Source organism: Coptis chinensis, chromosome 6, assembly GCF_015680905.1.
Source record: "Coptis chinensis isolate HL-2020 chromosome 6, ASM1568090v1, whole genome shotgun sequence".
Classification (NCBI taxonomy): Eukaryota; Viridiplantae; Streptophyta; class Magnoliopsida; order Ranunculales; family Ranunculaceae; genus Coptis; species Coptis chinensis.
The window spans coordinates 85429959-85454898 of NC_141461.1; the positions used below are offsets into that span (position 1 = coordinate 85429959).

The 24940-nt window shown below is 37.3% G+C and overlaps 1 protein-coding gene, 1 long non-coding RNA gene and 1 pseudogene across 2 annotated transcripts; 2 read left to right on the forward strand and 1 right to left on the reverse strand.

Moving 5' to 3' along the window:
* Positions 1 to 7293: 7293 nt before the first annotated feature.
* On the reverse strand, positions 7294 to 8186 carry LOC147495012 (uncharacterized; annotated as a pseudogene).
* A 10751-nt stretch (positions 8187 to 18937) lies between these two features.
* On the forward strand, positions 18938 to 22990 carry LOC147495013 (uncharacterized). Its single transcript, XM_086568300.1, has 9 exons — positions 18938 to 19099; positions 19191 to 19294; positions 19702 to 19914; positions 19968 to 20441; positions 20652 to 20944; positions 21626 to 21729; positions 21841 to 21995; positions 22151 to 22388; positions 22493 to 22990. Exons 1-9 carry the CDS (start codon positions 18938 to 18940, stop codon positions 22988 to 22990), a joined length of 2241 nt encoding a protein of 746 aa, XP_086424426.1.
* Positions 22991 to 23338: 348 nt separating this feature from the next.
* Positions 23339 to 24720, forward strand: LOC147495014 (uncharacterized). Its single transcript, XR_015200379.1, has 2 exons — positions 23339 to 23638; positions 24508 to 24720. It is a non-coding gene; the product is annotated as an uncharacterized LOC147495014 (long non-coding RNA).
* The last annotated feature ends 220 nt before the right edge of the window (positions 24721 to 24940 follow it).

Sequence of the window (24940 nt, forward strand, 5' to 3'; positions counted from 1 at the left end):
TTAATCCCTTTTGGAACTATCCAAATCGAGTTCAAGCGGTGGGAGGAAGAAGCCGCAAAGTGTTCTCAGAAAACACAAGAATTCTAACAAATTCAAGAGGGCACAGTGTCAAGCCACGAACATGCTTATTGGAGCCTTGACTCGACTTTGATCTTCTGACCTTGAAACTTCTAGTGTCCTTTTAGGTCCTTAGCATATTATTTCTAGACTCGTATCGAGCATTTTTCTTGTGATAAACCCATGAGAATTTAATAATCCTTTTAAAACCTGAGGTCTCAGCCTCTTTCGTCGCATTCGCGTCGATTCCTGTAAGACCAATGAAATAGGACTAATCAAATGAACTTGCACTAATTAAGTAGACAATATAACATAAATATGGGCATAAATGTGTAGTATTTATGTGCTTATCAAATACCCATAAACTTACCTTTTGCTAGTCCTCGACCAAACTAACTCTAAACTAATAACAAAAATAAAAATCCTAACTCACTTTCGTAGGAATCACGATTACACTTAGCATGTGTAACAAGCCTTTTAAACCCCCTAGGTTAACCCTAGTGGATGAGTTTAGTCTCTTGAGAGTTTTCAAAGAAGATACTCACAAACTTCATTTGTACTACAACGACTAAGAAATAATAGCAATGTTTCTTTAAATTAATCTCAGGTGTTTATACATCTCACTAGCAAGGAATAAAGAATACTCATTTTAAAACCTAAATTAATACATGCATAATAATCAAATCATTTAAAAATAAGCATACATGCAATGAACTATACTATGAAATGCAATGGCAGGTCCATTTATGAAATTTTTGGAATAGCGTCCCTAAGTAGGTCCTCACAAATGTGTCAAGACAAAAATACTCTGATTTTCTCACTCAGGTTTCACTCACTCCAACGTACAGTGGGCACACTTTTCCTCTCAATCTCAATGACATCCAAAGGAGCCGAGGTCAATCAAACACATCTGCCACTTACTATCACACCAACCTATTCTTAATTGAGTTAAAGGTCTTTATTAGGTGTTATGTATGGCTTAGGTGATGGTTTAAGAATAAATGGAATGGATAAACAAAATAGAGAAGTCTGGGAAAATAAGGTCTTCAAAATATGTAACTAAAGAAAGCCTTGTTCTTACTTTGTTTCTACACTTTGTTTTCATCTTTAGCCTTTTTCTTTGGCTTTTGACTCCTTTGATTCCATTTTTTTTTTAGTTCTAACTTTTTATTTTATTTTTATTTATTTTTCTTTTCTTTGGATGGAAACTTTCTTTTCTTTTTCTTATTGTTCTTTTTGAAGCAACTAACGAATTCTTGGTGTTCCATAGGTCTTTCTCTTTTATTTTCTTCATTTCATCATATTTCTCATACTCATTCAAGATAGGTAGGCTGATTTTTTTTCTTTTATTTTTTTCTTTTATATAGGGTAAGGAATTTGCAATTTATGAAAAGGCTAACGAAAGGCTCAGTAAGAAGACTAGTGGAAAAAAATAATTCTTTAGGTTGGAATTTCTTGCTATATCAGTCCAAAGAGGGCCTAAATTCTCACTTAGGATATGGTATGGTGATCAAGCAAGTGGACGTGTGATTTTTCTACTCGGAATTAACTTCTCCCTTGTGTCATCACTCAGATATTAACTCATATGAGACTTTTAGGCTAGATTCTCACAGGATATGTAAAATTAAGCACTCTAACCTAGGTCTCAGAAAAATACTGCCAAGTACAATCATGATGTTCATGCAAGATATTTATGAAAAGATGCAATGACTATTACCTATATGTTAACCTAAGTTTCTAAAAACTACTCTTAATTCTAATGCTAAATGAGACTTCTAGACTATAATCATCATAGAAAAGGAAACAATACCACTATCACTAAGTGCATAGTATAAATAATAATTATTTTTCGCTAAACAAAACATTTTGTTCCCACCCCCAAACTTATTTTAGACATTGATTGTCCTCAATGTTAACATATATGCTCAAAAGAAAAAGATAACAACATAGACAAATAAAGATAAAGGAAAGAGGTTACCAATAACTCCATGAATGAAAAATAAAGCTCGAGTAACCTGTAGAAATTAATACCCTACCAAAGATATAACAGTGATAATATATATAAGGAATCAAATTACTACAACGACTAAAATGTGTCACGTATCTCATTCCATAGAGTTACATGCCTCCAAAAAGACGGAGAAAGGGTACTAAAGTGGAATGCATTAGATATGTGCACAATAGACTCAAATAAACAAAAAACATGGGTTGCCACCCATAAGCTTAAGCAGTTAACGTTATTGTTGTTTCAAGCTACACCCCATTCTTGGATTAGCGCTATGTCTAGCTAAATTAGACTAGTAGGGGCTTAAAAGAAATACATGGAAACAATGCGAAGCGACTCTAACAAAAGGAATTAAAATAAACAAAACCTAAAAAGAGATGAAAAACAATAAAACATAAATTACTAAAGTATAATAAGCATAATCAATCACTCATGGTAAATAGGATTAATAAGATCCACTTTTTCCACATCCTGACCGGCCAAACCATCAAGGTATGGTTTCAAACGTTGACCATTTACCTTAAACAAATGACCATCCGTATGATCCTCTATCTCAACAGCACCATGAGGAAAAACAGTTTTAACAATGAAAGGACCAGTCCACCTAGAACGTAACTTACCAGGAAAAAGACACAAACGAGAATTATGTAGCAAGACATTTTTATTAGGTTCAAAGGACTTGTGAAGAATAGATTTATCATGAAAAATCTTAGTTCGTTCTTTGTAAATCTTGGCATTCTCATATGCCTCATTCCTTAACTCAGCTAACTCATTCAACTGAAGTTTACATTTTGAACCTACCCTACGCATATCAAAGTTCAAAGTTTTAATGGCCAAAAAAGCATGATGTTCCAATTCTACATGCAAATGACATGTCTTCCCAAACACAAGCCTATAAGGAGACATGCCAATAGGAGTCTTATAAGCAGTTCTATAAGCCCAAAGAGAATCATTAAGATGTTGAGACCAATCTTTATGGTCAGGTCGTACAGAGTCTTTTCTAAAATCCGCTTAATTTCCCTATTAGATACTTCAACTTGGCCTTTAATTTTGAGGATGGTATAGGGTAGCAAGCTTATGAGTAATAGAGTACTTTTTCATTAAATATTCAAATGCTCGGTGTGTAAAATGAGAACCATTATTGTAAAACCCCATATTGTTTTGGGTCTGGGCTTTGCCAACCCATTTTTTTAGATCCATGAAGAGAGCCCACTATACGGTTCGAGATAAAATCAAGGAAAAACGGCACCGACTGTCGAAATCTCTTCATCCTTATCTCCTTTTTGGCTGGAAATCACAACTCACACATGGAGAATATGATGGGAACCTCAAATACCCGAAATTCATTGTTGTTTGCTTATAATATCTATGGTATATCAACACCCAAGAAGAAGAAATGATTGAGAAATCGGTTTTGGAGTAACTGTGACACCTTTCACCAAAACAGGTGTATCTGTCTCTATAGAGATTGGGTTTAGACGCCGTTGGACCGTTGGAAACTAGATTGAAAGAGCTTTCCGATGATATATGGCGTAAGAGGTGATTTGTAGGGAGACGTTACAGTTTTTCAATGGGCAGAAATTGATGACAAAGGGAAGTAGAAATGATAATTGGTGGAAGAGCAAGGTAAGCCAACCAAAGATTGGTATTCATATACTTGGAGAATCATTTTACTTGGATTCGTTTCCTTATCGGCGAGAAGGCAAGTACATCTACATGCTTTTCTTTTTAGTTCAAATAAATTGATAATAAGTATAAGTATGGTGGTTTTGAAATTACTCCTTAACATGGTGTTTGATTATTTTAGTATCTTGTTAGTGATTGTTGTTTTGAATTAGAAATTTATACTATTAATATTCAAATCATAATAGGTTGAACGCATGACTAAGTTAATTATTATGTGATGCTTGATTGTTGAGCTTGAGTTGTCGAGTGGTTATGTTGGATTCCGACTTTGATTAGTTTGTCGTGTTTGATGGTTATGTTATCTGTTGTTATTGATGGCTGGATTATTATGTTTGATGCGAATATATTTACATAGTAGTAATTACCCGCTAAATATTTGGTAATATTTGTCATGTTTAAGAATATGGAATATGGTTGGCTTGCAGATTTGTTTTAATTGGATGTTAGGTTTGTCGGTTATGTGAAGTGCTATGAAATATAAAGGTTTCATTATACTATGTTGGGTAACTCTTTTTATTTGGAGGTAAAAGATTAGTTTGTAGGTGATACTTGTTGGGCGCGTGGTTTTTACGCCCTTACAGATTTTTGCAGGTGTTTGATTCTTGACCACGTGGAGAGAGAAGTTGGGATATTATTCGGGTTAGAACTTGGACACTTTGTTTTTGTTTTATATTTGCTAGTTATCACCCAATGGTTTCATTTTGTAAACCGGTTACTTGACTGCTCTAGCACTTGTCGAGACGGTTAAGTAGCTGGGTTCTCCGACTCATTATATCTTGGCCTGGTTAGCTAGGATCGATATAGTGGTTTTGGGGCATTACAATTATCACTTATAATCGCATGAGGAGTACCAAAACAAGAAAATATATTATATTTTAAAAAATTGACTACTTACTTTTATGATCATTCGTTTTACATGGCACCGCCTTAACCCACTTAGAAACATAGTCTATGGCGACAAGGATATAAAGATAACCAAAGGAAGGAGGAAAAGGATCCATGAAGTCTATACCCCAAACATAGTCTATGGCGACAAGGATAAAAAGCTCCACAACTAAAATAGGGGAAAGAGGCATCATGTTCCTATAGAAAATATTACCTGTACACTAGCATCTAACACAACTCAAACAAAACTCATGTGCATCCCAAAAGAGAGTAGGCCAATAAAAACCACACTGTAAAACCTTCGGAATCGTCTTTTTAGAACCAAAGTGACCACCACATGCATTGTCATGGAAAAAAGAGAGAATACTATGAAACTCACTCTCAGGAACACATCTCCTAACAATCTGATCAGGGCATGACTTAAACAAGTATGGATCATCACAGAAAAAATTCCTAACCTCAGCAAGAAACTTAGATTTATCTTGTTGTCTCCAATGAGATGGAAACTATTTTGTTCCAAGATATTTAACAATATCCGCATACCAAGGCGACTGGGATATATAAAAAAGTTGCTTATCAGGGAAAGACTCATTCATAGGCAAAATATCAATAGAAGACTCTACTCTAAGTCTAGACAAGTGGTCAGCTACCACGTTCTCCGTACACTTCTTATCCCTAATCTCTATATCAAACTCTTGCAACAAGAGTACCCAACAAATCAGACGCGCTTTAGCATCCTTCTCAGTAATGAGATACTTCAAAGTCGAATGATCAGTAAACACGACAACCTTAGAACCTATGAGATAAGACCTAAATTTGTCTAAAGCAAACAAAACAGCTAACAACTTTTTCTCAGTTGTAGTGTAATTCATCTGTGCATCATTAAGAGTTTGACTAGCATAATAAATAACATGGGGCAACTTGTCAAACCGTTGACCTAAAACAACCCCAACTGCATAGTCAAATGCGTCACATATTAACTCAAAAGGCACACTATAATCAGGTGGTTGTATGATAGGAGCGGTAGTCAATAAATGCTTAAGCTTCTCAAAAACTTTTAAACAATCATCATCAAAGACAAAAACGACGTCCTTACCAAATAAATTGCATAAAGGATGAGAAATCTTACTAAAGTCCTTAATGAAATGTCTATAAAATCTAGCATGACCTAAGAATGACCTAATATCTTTCATAGTCTTAGGTGGTGGAAGACTAGAAATGACATCAATCTTGGCCTTATCAACCTTAAGTCCTTCACTAGAAACAATATGACCAAGAACAATACCCTGTTGTACCATAAAATGACATTTCTTCCCATTCAACACAAGATTCTTTTCCTTGCACCTAATTAACACTAATTCTAAATGGTGCAAACCCTCATCAAAAGAATTACCAAAAATGGAGAAGTCGTCCATAAACACTGTTTCGACCAAATATGATCAAAACAATAAGTAGTGATAAAATATATGAATAACATAGAAAAGTAGTGATAAAAGTGATGGTGATTGAGTGAATGATGAGACTGTACCTTTCGGTTGCCTACGTACCCAAATTATCGATGGATCAAGTCTCAAGAACGTAGTTCTTTATGAAAAATAGTTTGATATTTATATCTGTAGAGTAGAGATTTCTTGTAGCTTAAGTAATTGTAATTAAACCTGACTCTTAATTGATGATTATCTCTTTGATATGAAATGAATCTAGACATAAATTAATGTACGTAAGTAGCAAGCCATATGGCTAGGGTTCAACCCTAGACACATGAGTTAATTGGCATGTACATTGATCTATGATATTGCAAATTAGGCCTTAGCCCTGTTGATTAAACGAATAAAGTGGAAACTCCTACTTTCGAATGTTTGCCACATAGGTGGGGATCGACAAACACCTCAAGAAACCTTTCTACCATATTAGGAAAAAAAAAAGTGCTAAGCATGCATCGCTGGAAGATACCAGGTGCATTAAATAACCCAAAAGTTCCAAAAGGACAAGTAAAGGTAGTCTTTTCTTGATCCTCAAGTGTAATAAATATTTGGTAATAATTGGAATAACCATCAAAAAAATAATATTTATGACTGGCTTACCTCTCAAGCATCTAGTCAATAAACGGAAGAGGAAAATGATCTTTCCTAGTGGCTAAATTCAACTTACGATAGTCAATGCAAAAATGCCACCCAATAGTCATATGGGTGGGAACTAACTCGCCCTTTGCATTCTCAACTACTGTAAGCCCAGACTTTTTAGGGACAACCTGAACAGGACTCACCCATTTACTATCAGAGATGGGATAAATGATACCCGTATCTAACAACTTGAGAACCTTGGCTCTCACTACCTCTTTCATGTTAGGATTAAGCCGTCGTTGAAACTCACGAGATGGTTTAGCATCACTCTCAAGGTAAATATGATGCATACAATCAGTTGGGCTTATACCATTAATATCAGCAATAGTCCACCCTAAAGCTACTCTATGCTCTTTAAGAACTCTAATCAATTTACCCTCTTGTTCACTATCAAGATTAGAAGCAATAATAACAGGTAAAAATCATCAGGTCCCAGAAAGACATACTTAAGAGTATCAAGTAATGGTTTCAAGTCTAGCTTAGGAGGACTCTCTATGGAAATAGGCTGGGGTAGACTCGGATGGAGTCGAGGTTCTACTACAACTTTCCACGATTAGTTTCTAAAATTGGGGTTGCATCAAGCAACGCATTAACTTCACAAATAAAACCATCCACATCACAACCACTACCAGAATTAGTTAAACAAGACTCAAGAGGATCATCAAAATAACTCTCCAAGAACATCTTGTGAACTATACTATCAATATGATTAACTAACCAAAAATCATCGAGTTCAGGAGGTTCTTGACCCACATTAAGCACATTAAGTTCTATAGTCATATTACCAAAAGAAAGCTTCAACACTCCATTATGACAGTTAATGATAGCATTAGAGGTGGCTAAAAATGGATGACCTAAGATGACAGGACTATGGTGTTTAGGATCTTGAACAGGCTGTGTATCTAGAACAATAAAATCAACCGGGAAATAAAATTATCAACCTGAATCAAAACATCCTCAACAACAACACGTGGAATCTTAATAGACCAATCTGCCAATTGAAGAGTAATCGGTATAGGTTTCAACTTACCAAGACCAAGCTGTAAAAAAACTGAATAAGGCAACAAATTAATGCTAGCACCTAAATCAAGTAATGCCTTCTCAATCATTTGATCACCAATAACACAAGAAATAGTAGGGCATCCTGGATCTCTAAACTTAGGCGGTGTTCAGTTTTGGATAATATAACTCACTTGCTCAGTAAGGAAAGCTTTCTTGTGCACATTCAACTTACGTTTTTGTGTACACAAATCTTTAAGGAACTTGGCGTAGGAAGGAACTTGTTTTATTGCATCAAGTAACGGAATATTAATTTGAACCTGTTTAAACATCTCCATTATCTCATTAAGATTAGAACCTTTCTTAGCCTGAATCAAACGTTGAGGAAAAGGAGCTTTAGGTATATAAGATGACACAGGGCTAGTCTCCATAATAGTAGGAGGCTCTACGTACACCCTTCCTAGAAGTATCACTACTATTAGAATTACTCACGTCACTCTCCTTTTGCTCACTCTTTAGGATCAAATTTGACCTCAACATCCCTAGGCATCTCAACCCTATTATCAATATGTTTACTACTCCTAAGAACAATAATAGACTTAGCTAGCTCCTAATGGTCTTGGTTCAAGTTAGAACCTATTTCAAACTGACCCTTTGGGTTAGCCACTAGTTGACTAGGAAACCTACCCTTATCCCTCTCATTCAAATTACTAGCAATCTGACCCATTTGAATTTCCAACTTGGAAATTGATTGCGAGTTTGAAAGTAAATGTTATTTGATATCTTTTAGAAATTGAAAAGTGGTCTGTGTTAACTAAGCAAGGGTTTCCTCTAAAGGTGAGGGTTTTAGTGGTTGGGATGCATACTGTTGCACTAGGTTTGAGTTACCCACAGGACTTCCCTGATGTATACCCTTAGACTAAGACAAATTGGAGTGATTATGCCACCCTAGGTTATACGTGTTAGAAAAAGGATTATTGCCTGGCTTTTGGTATGAATTAAAAGCATTAACTTGTGCAGTTACGCCAAGGTAATTATATATAATGTGGTCAAGACTATCCCACAGAAGACAACTAGGGACCTCAACATTGTTAACTGGAGCTAGAAAGTTTGTCTCTTTTTCTATCTCGAGAGCTTTAACTCTTCTAATTAAAGCGGTCATCCTAGTGTTCATGTCGAATTCATTGTCAATGCTGAACAAACCATTCTGTTTAGTACTACTAGCCACCTTCTTAGGCTCACGACTAGTTTCCCATTGTTGGACCTTTTTCAGAGACTTCTTCTAAAAAGGTTCACGCTTCATCTACAGTCTTATCACAGAAATCTCCATTACTCATGGTCTCAATCATAGCCTTAGAATTAAAATCAAGACCCTCATAGAGAATTTGTACTAGCCTACCCTTCTCTAGGCCATGGTTAGGACACTGCAAGAGCATGTCCTTAAACCTCTCCATACACTTCCATAATGACTCTCCATCATTTTAGCAAAAAGATGGTAAGTCTTTTCTAAAAGCAGTTGCCTTATGATTAGGAAAAAGTTCTTTAAAAACACAACGCATAACTTTTCCAAACCTATTATGGAATTCGATGGGAGAGTGTGAAACCAACTCTTCACTTTCTCCTTAAGAGAAAATGGGAATAATTTTAATTTTATAGTTTCGTCACTAAATTTTTGAAGCTTAATAGTCCCACAAATATCCTCAAATTCCCTTACATGAAGGTATGGATCTTCCTCATCCGTTCCCCTAAACTTAGGAAAGAGCCCCAGGCAAAAGTTACGGATACCTCTAACTCGGGGTTTCTACTTCTCCTATGGAGTGTACATTCAATCTCAAGATCAAACGGTGCAATTGGTGTGTTATTAGCTCGATTTTCTACCATAAACTACTACTAACCTAGGACTCAAATTTAAAGTACGAGTAAGAAGAATATCTCCTTTAGTTTCACTGTGTCCTGCAGCACTAGAACATTATACAAGTAAAGTTATGGATCCTACACAGCAATTGGAAATAGCCTGCAAAAGATCAAAGGAATTAGTACCAGTAAAGGCGCGGGCGCGCTCAGAAAAAACTATAATAGAGCGCTAGTCGCGCTCTATACTAAATTTCTGAAAAATAAGGAAAGGATCGTAGGGTGCGCTATCTGTAAGGTAGACTAGGGCGCGGGTGCGCTCTAAGCTTCTCCACAAGGGTTCAATTTTCTAGGAAGTTAACCATAGATGTCGAAATTTGTTTCTGTGTTCGTATGCAGAAAATCTAAAACAAATACTTAAATTATATCTACGACTAATTTAACTACGAAAAATCACGAAATACGAAAAACAGTGTTTTAAAACTTAATTATGCAACTACAATCCTCGACAGCTGTGCCAAAAACTTGATAGAGATTTAACCAGCCTAAATAAATAGGCTAATTAACTTCTATTATACTATTATTACTTGTAAGCACACAAGGTCTATTGTAGTAGGTCTGCGAGAACAAGGTCGAACCCACAGGAATTGCTATCTAGGAATAATTGAAATCTAAAATACTACTTAACCTGATCCGAATATGATGGTTGTTGATTTGAAAGATGTTTAACTAATAACTAATTTAATTATACAATAAAAACAATGAAACTTAAATTAACTATGAATGGTGGAAATACTAAGGCGTTTGATTCCACCCTATACCATTGTAGGTTCTCTTAATTAACTAATTTAAAGTTCTCTTTTATTGTAGGGTTTATTATTGAAAACCCCCCATTTTATGACATGCTTTTGTGTTTACCCCCCAAATTTTGAATCATCACAAAAGTCCCCCCACTCCGTCTTAGCCCCGTTCAGAAATCATCCATATTTGTTCTATTGCCTAAAGTACCCTCGGGGGTAAACACAAACTAAAAGAAATTGGCCCAATCCTAACTAACTAAAACTAAACAATGAATGGGTGTATAGGATCACCTTCGCCCTCATCTTCTTCCTCAACCACCGAACCAGCAAACCCTAAGCACAACAAATCCAACTGAACCAGCAACCTCGGGTCGAAGAACGCTTCAATAGGCACTAACAAGATTAACACCCTACTGCAAAACACAGATATTATTAATTTTTTAGTAGCCGCTAATCTAACAGAAAAAATCAGATGAAGATTTTTGCACCTCTATATCGTACTTTAATGTGTGTGATATTTACTTTGACCAAGCAGATCGTTCAATTTGCCACCCTGAAATTTATTCATGTGGCGGACGAGCCAATGATCCAAATCAGCAGCATGTCACTTGATTGAAGTTTTACCGACTGTGGTTTGTCAGATCTTGCTTAGATTACTGAAGATGTTCTCATGTTAGTGTTTTGTCTGCATCAACATTTGAAAAATTAAAGTATGAAACAAAAGAAATTAAAAATAAAAATTGTGGTGGTGTTCACTCGGTTCAGTGTGATGCTCATTCCAAGTTTACCACATGGACGGTAAAAGGAAACAAGTGAAGAGGTGAAATTATAAGAATCTTAATTTAGTTGTTTCCATTAATGAAATTGGGATCTGTTCTTAGAGTGAAACAAGATGAAAATCAGCTCTGTATTACATATGAGAACAAATGGGTCTAAGATTCAAGTTCAAGCCCACAGAAGAGACATGTGGACCTGTGTTCGTGACTTCATGTGCCTGATTGCCTGCTATTAAGAGCTTCGAGCATTCACAGTGCAAGGTGAAAATGTGAGTTAGGGTCTTGTATCGAAAAAATTCCATAACAGTGCAAAGGGAATTGCTTAACTTATTTAGACATGTAGTTTCTTTTTCAGTTGTTCGTTGTATGAACATACATTCCAAATGAAGCGTTCTTCGACCCGAGGTTGCTGGTTCAGTTGGATTTGTTGTGCTTAGGGTTTGCTAGTTCGGTGGTTGAGGAAGAAGATGAGTTTGAGGGTGATCCTATACACCCATTCGTTGTTTAGTTTTAGTTAGTTGGGCTTAGGCTGATTTCTTTTAGTTTGTGTTTACCCCCGAGGGTATTTTAGGCAATAGAACAATTATGGATGATTTCTGAACGGGCCAGGATAGAGTGGGGGGACTTTTGTGATGATTCAAAATCAGGGTAAACACAAAAGCATGTCATAAAATAGGGGGTTTTCACTAATAAACCCTTTATTGTACGAGTAGCATGAGGGAAAGGTAACCCTAACTTGCTCGAAGATATGATCGTGTATCTCTTATATCAATCTATGCATTAGGTTGCTTGAATTTTCAGCACCTATGTATAAAACCCTAGCAAGAACTGTCAAGAACTGTCTTCTTACAGCACAATTCTTCACAGGTTTATATCAACAGTAAAGGCAAGCCTTTGATTATAACAAACACTTAATCTAACTATGGACTAGTCAATACATGAAGGTTATCATGAGAGATATAATCCATGAAAGTAGTGCTACTAAACCAATGAAATTAATCAAGCTAATCATTAAAAATCAAGTTAAGAACAGTAAACATTAAACAAGAAAATCCCACACATGTCTAGGGCTTCCTATAAGCCCTAACTTATTATTTAGCTACTCATAAACATGGTGATATAAGTAAAATAGTAAGGAAGAGAAATCATTGACAAAACCATCGTCTTGTGTGGTGGCTTCTTTTTTCCAACTTTTTTCTTCTTCTTCTCAGCAGCTTTCTTCTCCAGAGCTTCTGATTTTGTGATATAGAGAGAGAGAGAGAGAGAGAGAGAGAGAGAGAGAGAGAGAGAGCTCTACTTCTTTTGTTTATATAGGGATGGATTAGGGCGTACAAGACTTGGAACTGCTTTAGAAAGCTTCCTTTCTGTGTTTTAATCCCTTTTGGAACTATCTAAATTGTGTTCAAGCGGTGGAGGGAAGCTGCGAAGTATTATCTAAAACAGTACTATAATTCTAACAAATTCAGAAAAGAACGCGGGTTGCGCTCACGAACAGGCTTATTGGAGCGCGGGCGTGCTCTGACTTTGACTTATGACCTTGAAACTTCTAGGGTTTTTTCATCAGGTCCTTAGCATATTATTTCCAGACTTGTATCAAGCGTTATTCTTGTGATAAACCCATGAGAATTTTACAATCCTTTTAAAACCTTAGGTCTCAGCCCTTTTCGTCGCATTCACATCGATTCTTGTAAGACTAATGAAACAGGACTAATCAAATGAACTTAGACTAATTAACTAGACAATATAACATAAATATGGGCATAAATGTGTAGCATTTATGTGTTTATCACCAATAATAACCCAACACCTTTTAACTCATGATTCATTTAAAAGGAAACCCCACAAAAAGGAAAAACAGTACGTACACCTTATTTCTGATTTCGACTTCTCATCCCTTTCATCTCGATCTTCCTTTTCTCTATGTCTCCTCAAGAGCTAGGTTAAGGTTTTGTTGTGGGGCAAGTATATGCACTTTTTCCAGCTAGTTGAGTGGCTAAAGACCTTATAATCAATCTTCTTCACAATTACTATAATATACAAAGTAGGGCTTTGGTGGGGTGTCAGATTTGGAGCTAAATCAAAGGTATTTTGTGGGTTTGACTTATTTAGGAGCAAAAAGAGTCGAGGCAAGTGACTCTACCTTCAAATCCTTAAGTTTAATTGGAGTTTGTGGTTGAAAATGAGTAGAAATATATTGTATTGTTAACAATTGGTGTTATAGAGATTATATCTATAAATTAGAGAGTATTTATGCTTTGATTATGATTAGTTAAATTCTGAATTATCTATGAGATTAATAATTGTTCTTTATGAAGTGATTTTTCTTATTATTGAATGTCGAGTAATAAGTGTTAGCTTGTATGGTCATTGTGAGAAGGAAGAAATGATGTATTTTAAGCTTGTTAGACGTTCCTATTATATGATAGTATTTAGACAATAGTAATATACTAATCTATGACGATAGGATGATGTCTATTCTCAAGAATTGGTATATTATGTTCCGCTTTCGTATTGACTTTATATGGGGTGGAATTGATTTTATTATCTAAGTGTCGGATATATATTTGTGATTATTGATTATGGGAATGGTTTTCATGTTGAACCCAGGTCGCTCAATGGGCATACGTTGAACCCACTTTGACGAAAGTGGCACCTTCGATCATGTTGAACCCATGGGTTAGAGTGGCGGTAGAGTTGGGACTACCATGTTGAACCCACTGCTAAACATGGCGATCGATGCCTTGAGTGAATGGCGAAGAACCATTTGTACCCTATACATATGAGAATGTATTACCTATCTGTTACGTAGACCTCGGTATTTGTTATGTGTTATACAAGGTGATGCTTAGTATATTTGAGATTTGTCATAAGGTATATTGTGTTATGTGTGCTTTATTTTCCTTGTTTCCAATTCTTATTCTAATTATCTTAATGGCTTGTTGATAGATTTGCTTGCTCGGCGTGTTGACGTCTTTATATAAATTTATTTGCAGGTGATCCACGTAGTTGACGGAGTGTTGCTTAGATAAGCTTAGTGGGTTCTTGTCTTGTTCATGTCTTTTGGTTATTTTGTTGTTTTACAAAGGTATGCAAAACCTTGGATCTATTTTAAGATGTGATCTTGTAATCTCTATTTTTGGATTTAGTTGTAACTATCGAATTTTGATAGTTTTGTAAACTTCCATCTTTACACATCTCCTCTAGGATGGAATAGTCTTTCTACCTTTTCTTTTAGCCTTGCAAACTCGATGCAGTTGTCGTGCCATTTCTTTAGTGTTTCAAACTGGTAAGATGGAATGCTATATAAATGGTGGCGTTACAATTTGGTATCAGAGCCTAGGTTTAAGGGTCCTATAAACTCTTATTATTCTGTATCTTATAACTGTATATTGAAGTTAGGTGAGTGAGGACGTTAGTTTGTTAATTATTTCTATCAATTTGGCTAATGTTTGACTTTACTAAACTATTTCCACTTTTGGATGCAGACACGTACTAGTGTTAGTGTTTCTTGTCCTATTTCAGTATGGCACCTAAGAGAAAAGGTGGCAAAAAGGCTAGTCGCACGGTTAGACTTACAGATGTTGGTACTGGATGTGGGTACTGATCCATCACCACCACCGCCACTGCCACCACCAGTAGCTACAGGGACTATTGCTGAGGAGATGCCTCCATGGGCAACCACTTTGGTAAGGTCGATGGAACATTCAACACAGGTGGTTAACGAGACAGCTCATAGGGTTGCCCAGCTAGAGAGAGGCGCCACAGGTCCTCTTGTTGCACCAGTTGTACCAGTAGTTGAGGAGGAAGTACATGACCCCCCCCCCCTCCCCCCAAGCTTGGACAAGAATTGTGGAAAGATTCTTGAAGCTACGACCCCCAAAGTTTGCCGACACTTCTATTCTGAAAGAGGCCAAGGACTGGAAGGAAAATATAGAGACATTGTTCACTGTCATAGATTACACATAAGTGCAGAAGCAATGGTTGACTAGTGTTTGCTTAGAGGGAGACGCTTCCATATGGCGGAAGACCGTGGCTAGTGCTGAGGAGCGACAAGTGCTTACTTGGGCCAAGTTTTGTAGACGATTCTACTTGCAGTACTTTCCTAATAGTGTTAGATCAGCCATGGCTCGAGAGTTTCTGTCACACCCCGAATTTCGACAGAATTCGGAAAAACATTATTTGTTCCCGACTCTTCGATTTCCGAGGTGTGACGCACTCTCCACTTCCAAAACCCATAAACAGGTTTAAATATGCGGATAATTAAAAACCAATAAAATTTTTAACTTAAACAAGAGTCCTCTTCATTACAAAAATTAACAAATGAAAATGCAAATAACCTTATCTCAACTGAAAATCTATATCACCTCAAAGGAAAACAAAGCCTATCTTGAAATGCGACGATTAACGCAAAACCACAAGCAAAGAACCAATCTTCTTCAACACTAAACCTGTCAAAACTTATCAACTATGTTCATTTATCGAACACACCCGATAAGCAAACATGCAAATCGGGTCAGCATTATAAAAATGCTGGTGTGAGTAGCTCTAAAATACAACATATAATTATACATATATATACACAATCCATACGACAATTAGTTCCTCCATCGATGCGCCTTAACTTTCAATGACTAATACAACATCCTTAAGTACAATAAATAAGGCAAGTTGTTCCTCCACTGAGGCGCCTTAACTTCCCACTAACCACACAACCAACTATACACATAATAAATAAGGCATGTAGTTCCTCCATCGAGGCGCCTTAGGTTCTAACTAAACTATAACCAGCCAAGCATATGCAATCATCTATCTAAAGATATATCATTAACCAACATATTACCATAATTATATTAATTAAGGCTTTCTTTGCGTGTCCCTAAAATCATGTCCTATCTATGTCTTACCTAGTTTCCCTGGCTACCACAATCGCTTCCCAACGCCGAACATGTACATCCACATGTCTCCCCTTACATAATGAACCACTCCATGCATAACTACCCTGAGCGGGATGGCGCACACCAGATAACCCTCACACGGAAGTCATTATGTAAAATCGCCACTATTCGGCATAAAATATCGCTACCTCGCTCTATTTTGCGAACGGAATAATCAAGCCACTATTCGGCTTACGCCGTAAGGGCCATTCAGATTCACCAAAATGCCGTAAGAGCCAATCACATTACTTATGCCCGAAGGCCATTCAGATTCACTGAAATGCCAGAAGGGCCAATCACATTACTTACGCCCGAAGGCCATTCAGATTACTGAAACGCCAGAAGGGCCAATCATATCACATACGCCCACACAGGGCAAATCACATGAGTTGTGGTAGTCAGGTTCTAGGATTTTCGTTACGTAATTTATTCAGGTGTCATACATTTATGACTCATAATCATTTCACTATATCACGTGCATGTCAAATACATTATTGCACTAAGCCACAATATTTAGAAATATCTCGAATATATCTCATGACCACTTTCATTCTCACACGCGTGCCATATTATTATTGCACTACATACAATCTCGTGGGAAATATCCACAAATACTCTACTAGCATCTCACAGATAAAATAATGGAGTGTTTATACATTTATTTCTCCAAAACTATTGCATTTAATATATATATCCCAACATATTATACAATGTCACAATATCAACATCAAATCTTAATTAGATAATGACCACCAAATTTATACAAGCTTCCACAGCATTTTAACATTTGATTTGTCCATACAATTTACAACATAACATGTAGCACAATTAAACAGTCCACAATCCACAATCAAAGCCCAATATATATATGCTTTACACACTACTCACGTCAAATCTTAATTAGATAATGACAAACAACGTTATATAATATTCGACAATATTTTATTACTACATTTGTCCATATTCTTAAACATATGAAAAACTAGAAAAAGTCAACATTCCACAGTCAACGATCAAAGGTCAAAGTCAACGGTCAAAGGTCAAAGGTCAAAGTCAACAGTCAATAGGCAAACGGTCAAAGTCAATGGTCAATGATCAAAGTCAAACTGTCGTTTCTATGTTCAACAGGTGCGTGGTCATAGCCATGGTTCATAGCTAAGGTCAAGGTGCATGGTTCATGGGCTCATGGCTAAAGTCATGGTTCGGACCCACTAGCCAAGCCCAAACCTTAGAACCCGAAAGTCTAAATGTTGAAAGACCCCTTTGGATCTCTATTAAGTCCTATGGACTGGCCCCGAACAATATTAGAAATTGGCCCCAAAACAGTTAAATGGTTCGGTCCAAAAATTGAACTGAAACCGGCCTAAAAACTAAAACAAAACGGGCTCAAACAAAACAAAATAAACTGGCCCAACTAACAAGCTAAGGCCCAAAAACTGAAATTAAACATTTCGGCCAGGCCCAATAGAACAAACTTTTCGGCCCAAGGCCCAACTGACCAAACAGTGTCATCTTCTTCAAGCTTCTCTCCTCCACCACCACCAAATCAGGCTGCCACCCACTCCTCACTTCATCAAATCGGTTTTGATCCCCATAAAAACCCAAACAACCTTAATGAAAACAAAAACCCCAAATCAATCAATCCAAACCTCACCCAAAACTAGATCTGGAAACAATTTCGGACCGCCATTAACAGTTTCTTGGAGCTTTCAATAGCACTCACACCCCTCACACCCTACACTAGCTACATTAGCCACCCACATCATCTAACCCAACACCACCACAGTTCATTTAATCAAATCCCCTGGGCGATTCTCTGGCCGCCATTAACAACGGTTCAAGCTTCCAACAGTACAACTCTATACTAGTGAAGAAGATTACTTATCAGCTAGAGTTTGTGAATGTGATGTTTCACCTTTTAGATTTAAAACTAGAAAACAGGATCGAAATGTATATTTCATGCTAACCAATAAAGAATGGGTCGATTCCCTGACCCACTCACATAGACTTTTGTCATCATTTGGAGGCTATAAACAACAGTGATATTAAGATATCGATCATCCATCCAGTTTTCAAAGGTGACGAGGTCTTGACCAATGAGATAACGGTCAAGCCTAGTTGAAGTGGATGTGCCGATGTCTTCTCCCCATGCTTGGAACATCTTATGACTAAATTGAGTTCTATATATTCCACCCAAAAATCCCTGATCTTCACACTCTTGAAAAATGAAATCCGGATCATAAAAAGAAGTGAATTGCTTTGTATTATACATGAATTTTCTATGAACAGGTCAAATGCAAATTCAGGAAAACATAGTATCAGGGTACAACGAAATCAAAAGCCCTTTCGATCACAATAATCAATATATAAAAGGAGAGAGACTAAGATAAATTAACACTGTGTTCTCTAATTACTACAAAAAAGGATGTCCAAGAATGTGCACTACTCACCTTAATGAACAGCTTGACGAATCCCTCCTAATCCGAATCGTCACGCTCCACCCTCTAGCAATCCAACTTTTATCTCTGCCTCCATTTTTATTATTTTTTTATTCTCTAAAACCCTATTCTCTAAAACAATGTGATTATATACTTGGGTTTGAAACCCAAGCCCAAAACAGACTCGGGCCCAAAAATCAGTCCCGCGTATCCCAAATCCAAATCCAGCAAATTTTTAAATAAATAATAAATTACTTAATTAATTAATAATTATGTATTTTAAATACAGGCATTACAGTTTATGAATCTAACACAGGAAACATGTCCGTTTCGTGAGTAATGAGACAAAATTTTATCAGCTCATGCATTTTACTACATCCAACATGAGTGAGGAGCAGAAAGCTCATCAGTTTGAGGAGGGCTTATGTGACAGATTTAGAACACTCATGAAGATTAGAGAACACCAAACCTTGAGGGGAGTTGTAGATTCAACAAAGTTAGTCGAGCAAGACCACTTAAAGCATGAACCTAAACAAGATAGTAAGGTAGGTGTGGACAAAGGAAAAAAGGTTTAAGACCAGCGTTTCCATAAGAAGCAAAAGACAGGAACATCATCTTCTTCAGCTATCACTACAGAGGGAGGATGATGACAAAATTTTGATTGGTTTTGCTATAACTGTGGAGAATATGGTCATACTGCTACTTACTACAAGCATCCTCGAGCACAACCGGAGGGACATGTACATAAATCTTTTTATGGTCATTGTTACAATTATGAAGAACAATATCACATTGCTATAATAATTGCAAGCAATCTCGAGTACATTCGAAAGGACAACAGAAACAAAGACCACAATGGCAGGGTCAGCGCAAACAGAGAGGGCAGAGGTATAATGGGCAGAGACAGCATGGATAGGGAGGTGGTCAGACCCGACAGACTACAGATATGGCACAGGGACAATTACATGTCGTGGCACTTGGAGCACCACAACCTAAACCAGCAGGTTCCTGCATAGGTTCGGGCTTATGCTTTAGAGCCTAGAGAGGGGGGGCAGGTGGTAGTGGTTGAAGGTATCTTCTTAATTCACTTTAAACCTACTCGGGTGCTTTTTTATTATGGGGCTACACATTCTTTCATATCCTATAGTTTTGTGCTTGCTTTGGATATTGTGCCTGAGAAGTTGTTAACACCGTTAGAGGTTGTGACTCCGTTGGGCAGGACCTCTTTGCTTGAAAGAGTATGTGTACAGTGTCTTATTAGTATGGATGATTTGCATTTGCCTATTGATTTGATTGTATTGCGGATGCATGATTTTGACATAATCTTGGGTATGGATTGGCTAGCGACTTACCATGTGAGGTTAGATTGCTATGCTAAGATAGTGACGTTTGAGCTACCTGGACACCATCTAGTGACCATCGCACAGCTAGAGGTAATACCTTGGCTGGGGCATTTTTGGCTCATTTAGAGGATGGAGAGCAGGGTGTTTTAGTGATGTGGGTTGGCGATATTCCTATCGCTGCTGAGTTTTCGGATGTCTTTCGGGATATTCCCAGTTTACCACCTTCAAGGGAGATTGATTTATGTATTAAGTTAGTCCTGGGCACTGCACCAATCGCTAGAACTCCTTATCGCATGGCTCTGACTGAGTTAAGTGAGTTAAAGTCCCAAATCCAAGATTTGTTAGATCGTGGCTTTATCCAGCATAGTACATCACCATGGGGTGCACCAGTTTTATCTGTCAAGAAGAAAGATGACTCACTTCGGCTATGTATCGATTATAAAGAACTAAACAAGAAGACCATCTGGAATAGATACCCATTTCTGCGTATTGATGACTTGTTTGACTTGTTAAGGGGAGACAAGTGGTTCTCAAAGATTGACTTGTGAGTTGCTTTTTATCAGATGAGGGTCAGAGAGGTTGATGTGCCTAAGACTGCTTTTGTGACTCGTTATGGCTCGTATGAGTTTTTTCTTATGCCATTTGGGTTGACGAATGCACCAACTTTCTTTATGGACTTAATGAACGGGGTGCTTAGACTTTATCTTGATTAGTTTGTGATTATATTTATTGATGATATTCTAATTTTCTCAAGGTCTCGCGAGGAGCATATAGATCATTTACGGATTGTACTTCGTGTTCTTAGAGAGAATCAGTTGTATGCGAAGCTAGAGAAGTGTGAATTTTTGTTACAAGAAGTGAAGTTCCTGGGCCATGTGATTTCTGAGGGGGATGTCTCTATAGATCCCTCCAAGGTTGATACAGTTTTGAACTGGCAACAACCTACTTCTGTAACAGAGATCCGTAGCTTTCTTGGATTAGCTGGATATTATAGGTGCTTTATTGAGGGGTTCCCATGTACTTCAGCTCCCTTGAGTCAGTTAACCTGTAAGGGTGTACCTTTTGTTTGGACAGACCATTGTCAGCATGCATTTGATACCTTGAAGTCCAAGTTAACCACCACACCAGTCTTGGTCATTCCTCATAGTGGAGTTGGTTATGTCATATATACAGATACTTCACACCAAGGCTTAGGATGTGTTTTGATGTAGGATGGCAGAGTGGTACCATATGCTTCTAGGCATCTTAAAGTGCACAAACAAAATTATCCTACTCATGAACTAGAGTTGGCCGCTGTAGTCTTTGCACTCAGGATATGGAGATACTATTTGCATGGCGAGAAGTTCGACATCTTTTCTGACCACAAGACTTTAAAGTATTTATTCTCTCAGAAGGAGTTTAACATGAGACAAAGAAGATGGATAGAGTTGCTTGAGGACTTTAGAGTCCCTATCCAGTATCATCCTAGTAAGGCCAACATTGTGGCTGATGCATTAAGTCGAAAACCACATGCTAGAGTTGCATATTTGATGACTTATTGGTGGAGACTTGTTGAGTCTACAGTAGAGTACAATATTCATCCCACGTCTTAAGAACCTATGGTGTATTTGGGGAGTATGACGGTTCACCATACGCTCATTTCCAGATTGATTGAGGCTTAAAGTGGCAACACTTGGGTTCAAGCAAGAGTTGCCAAAGTATCATCTGGGAATGATTCTAATTTTGCAGTTGCCCTAGATGGTGGTTTGAGACTTAAAGGCAGGCTTGTAGTTCCTGAATCAGCTATGCTAAGGAAGGAATTATTAGATGAGGCTCATCGCACGAGGTACACGGTACATCCAGGGAGTACGAAAATGTACAAAGACCTAAAATGACAATTTTGGTGGAAGCATATGAAACGCAATGTGGTAGAGTATGTGTCTAATTGCTTCACATGTCAGCAGGTTCAAGCAGAGCATCAGAGGCCGGCTGGGTCTTTACAACCATTACCAATAGTTGAATGGAAATGGGAGCATGTGACTATGGATTTTGTTGAAGGCTTGCCTAGATCACAAAGAGGGCATGACACCATATGGGTGATTGTGGATAGATTAACGAAGTTAGCTCACATTCTATCAGTTCGGAAGACCCATGGCATAGATGACCGTGTAAAATCTACATTAAAGAGATAGTTCGGCTCCATGGTGTCCCCCTCAGATCTATTGTTTCCGGCCAGATAGTCAGTTCACCTCTAGATTTTGGAAGGGCTTTCAGAAGGCTTTTGTACAGTACAGCGTTAAATTTTAGCACTGCTTATCACCCTCAAAGTGATAGGCGGACTGAGAGGGTGAACCATAATCTTGAGGACATGCTTAGAGCGTGTGTACTGGATTTTAAGGGCGGTTGGGAGGAGCACTTACCATTAGTGGAGTTTGCATATAACAACAGCTATCAGTCGACTATTGACATGGCACCTTATGAAGACTTATATGGACGACCTTGTAGATCTCCAGTATGTTCGGCTGAGATAGTGAAGCTACGCTTTTAGGACCTGACCTGGTTTGGGAAACTACAGAGAAGGTGACTTTGATTAGAGATAGGATTTGCACAACCCAGAGTAGACAAAAGAGTTATGCTGATAGACGCTGCAGAGATTTGGAGTTTCAAAGAGATGACTTCGTATTGTTAAAGGTCTCCCCCATGAAGGGTGTTCATCGTTTTGGTAAAAAAGGCAAGTTGTCACCGAGATATGTTGGACCTTTCCATATAATAGACAGGATAGGGCAAGTTATGTACCGCTTAGAGCTACCAAAGCGGCTTGCGGGAGTTCATAATGTTTTCCATGTGTCAATGTTGAGGAAGCATTTAAAAGAGGACGAGCATCCGTGTGTTATTGATTTGGATGAGGTGACTCTTCTGCCTGATGCTACTTATGAGGAGGTTCCTATACGTATCATCGACCGTAAGGAACACACACTACGTAATCGAGTGATTCCCTTAGTTAAGGTAGTATGGAGTCATCACAGTGAGCATGAAGCGCCTTGGGAGCGAGAGGCTGATATTCGAGCGGAGTATCCTCATCTTTTTTTAGGAGTAAGGTACACTGTGTGTTAACTCAAGACTATAGAGTTCACCTCACACCCTTATGATGAGTACTATAGTGATATCTATTTGATATGAATATGACATGTTAAATTAAACTAGTTAGAGTTTGCATTTCTAAATTTATGATATACTTTATATGTCTTACTTCATTGGCTATGTTATTTGTTGTGGACTCTTAAGGAGTGGTTTTACCCTGACATCTTTATATTTTAGCAATGTTGAATTTCGAGGGCAAAATTCTTTTCAAGTGTGGAAGTATGTAAAGCCCCAAACCTTATATATATATATATATATAGTAATAGGGCTTTTTGTGTTGGGCCCAATAATAACCCAATACCTTTTAACCCATGATCCATTTGAAAGGAAAACCCACAAAAAGGAAAAACAGTACGTACACCTTATTCCTGATTTCGACTTCTCATCCCTTTCATCTCGATCTTTCTTTTCTCTATGTCTCCACATGAGCTAGGTTAGGGTTTTGTTGTGGGGCAAGTATATGCACTTTTTCCAGCTAGTTGAGTGGCTAAAGACCTTCTAATCAATCTTCTTCACAATTACTATAATATACAAAGTAGGGTTTTAGTGGGGTGTCGGTTTTGGAGCTAAATCAAAGGTGTTTCGTGAGTTTGATCATATTTAGGAGCTAAAGGAGTCGAGGCAAGTGACTCTACCTTCAAATCCTTAAGTTTAATTGGAGTTTGTGGTTGAAAATGAGTAAAAATATATTATATTGTTAACAATTGGTGTTATAGATATTATATCTATAAATTAGAGAGTATTTATGCTTTGATTATGATTAGTTAAATTCCGAATTATCTATGAGATTAATAATTGTTTTTTATGAAGTGATTTTTCTTATTATTGAATGTTGAGTAATAAGTGTTAGCTTGTATGGTCATTGTGAGAAGGATGAAATGATGTACGTTAAGCTTGTTAGACGTTCCTATTATTTGATAGTGTTTAGGCATTAGTAATATACTAATCTATGGCGATAGAATGGTGTCTATTCTCAAGAATTGGTATATTATGTTCCGCTTTCATATTGTCATTATTTGGGGTGGAATTGATTTTATTAGCTAAGTGTCGGATATATATTTGTGATTGTTGGTTATGGGAATGGTCTTCATGTTGAACCCAAGTCGCTCAAGGGGCGTACGTTGAACCCACTTTGATGAAAGTGGCACCTTCGATCATGTTGAACCCATAGGTTAGAGTGGCGGTAGAGTTGGGACTACCATGTTGAACCCACTGCTAAACATGGCGATCGATGCCTTGAGTGAATGGCAAAGAACCATTTGTACCCTATACGTATGAGAATGTATTACATATACGTTACATAGACCTTGGTATTTGTTATGTGTTATGCAAGGTGATATGCTTAGTATATTTGAGATTTGTCATAAGGTATATTGTGTTATGTGTGCTTTAATTTCCTTGTTTCCAATTCTTATTCTAATTATCTTAAGGGCTTGTTGATAGATTTGCTTGATCGGCGTGTTGACATCTTTATATAAATTTATTTGCAGGTGATCCACGTAGTTGATGGAGTGTCGCTTAGATAAGCTTAGTGGGTTCTTGTCTTGTTCATGTCTTTTGGTTATTTTGTTGTTTTACAAAGGTACGCAAAACCAGGTATGTAAAACCTTAGATCCATTTTAAGATGTGATCTTGTAATCTCTATTTTTGGATTTAGTTGTAACTATCAAATTTTGATAGTTTTGTAAACTTCCATCTTTACATATCTCCTCTAGGATGGAATACTCTTTCTACCTTTTCTTTTAGCCTTGCAAGCTCGATGCAGTTGTCGTGCCATTTCTTTAGTGTTTCAGACCGGCCGGATGGAATGCTATAGAAATGGGGGCGTTACAAAATGCATGCTAGGTCAACTTGAGTGCATTTAAATGCTTAAGTTAAAGCACAAACCATTCCGCCCTAATCACATAATTTGCTCCAACATGA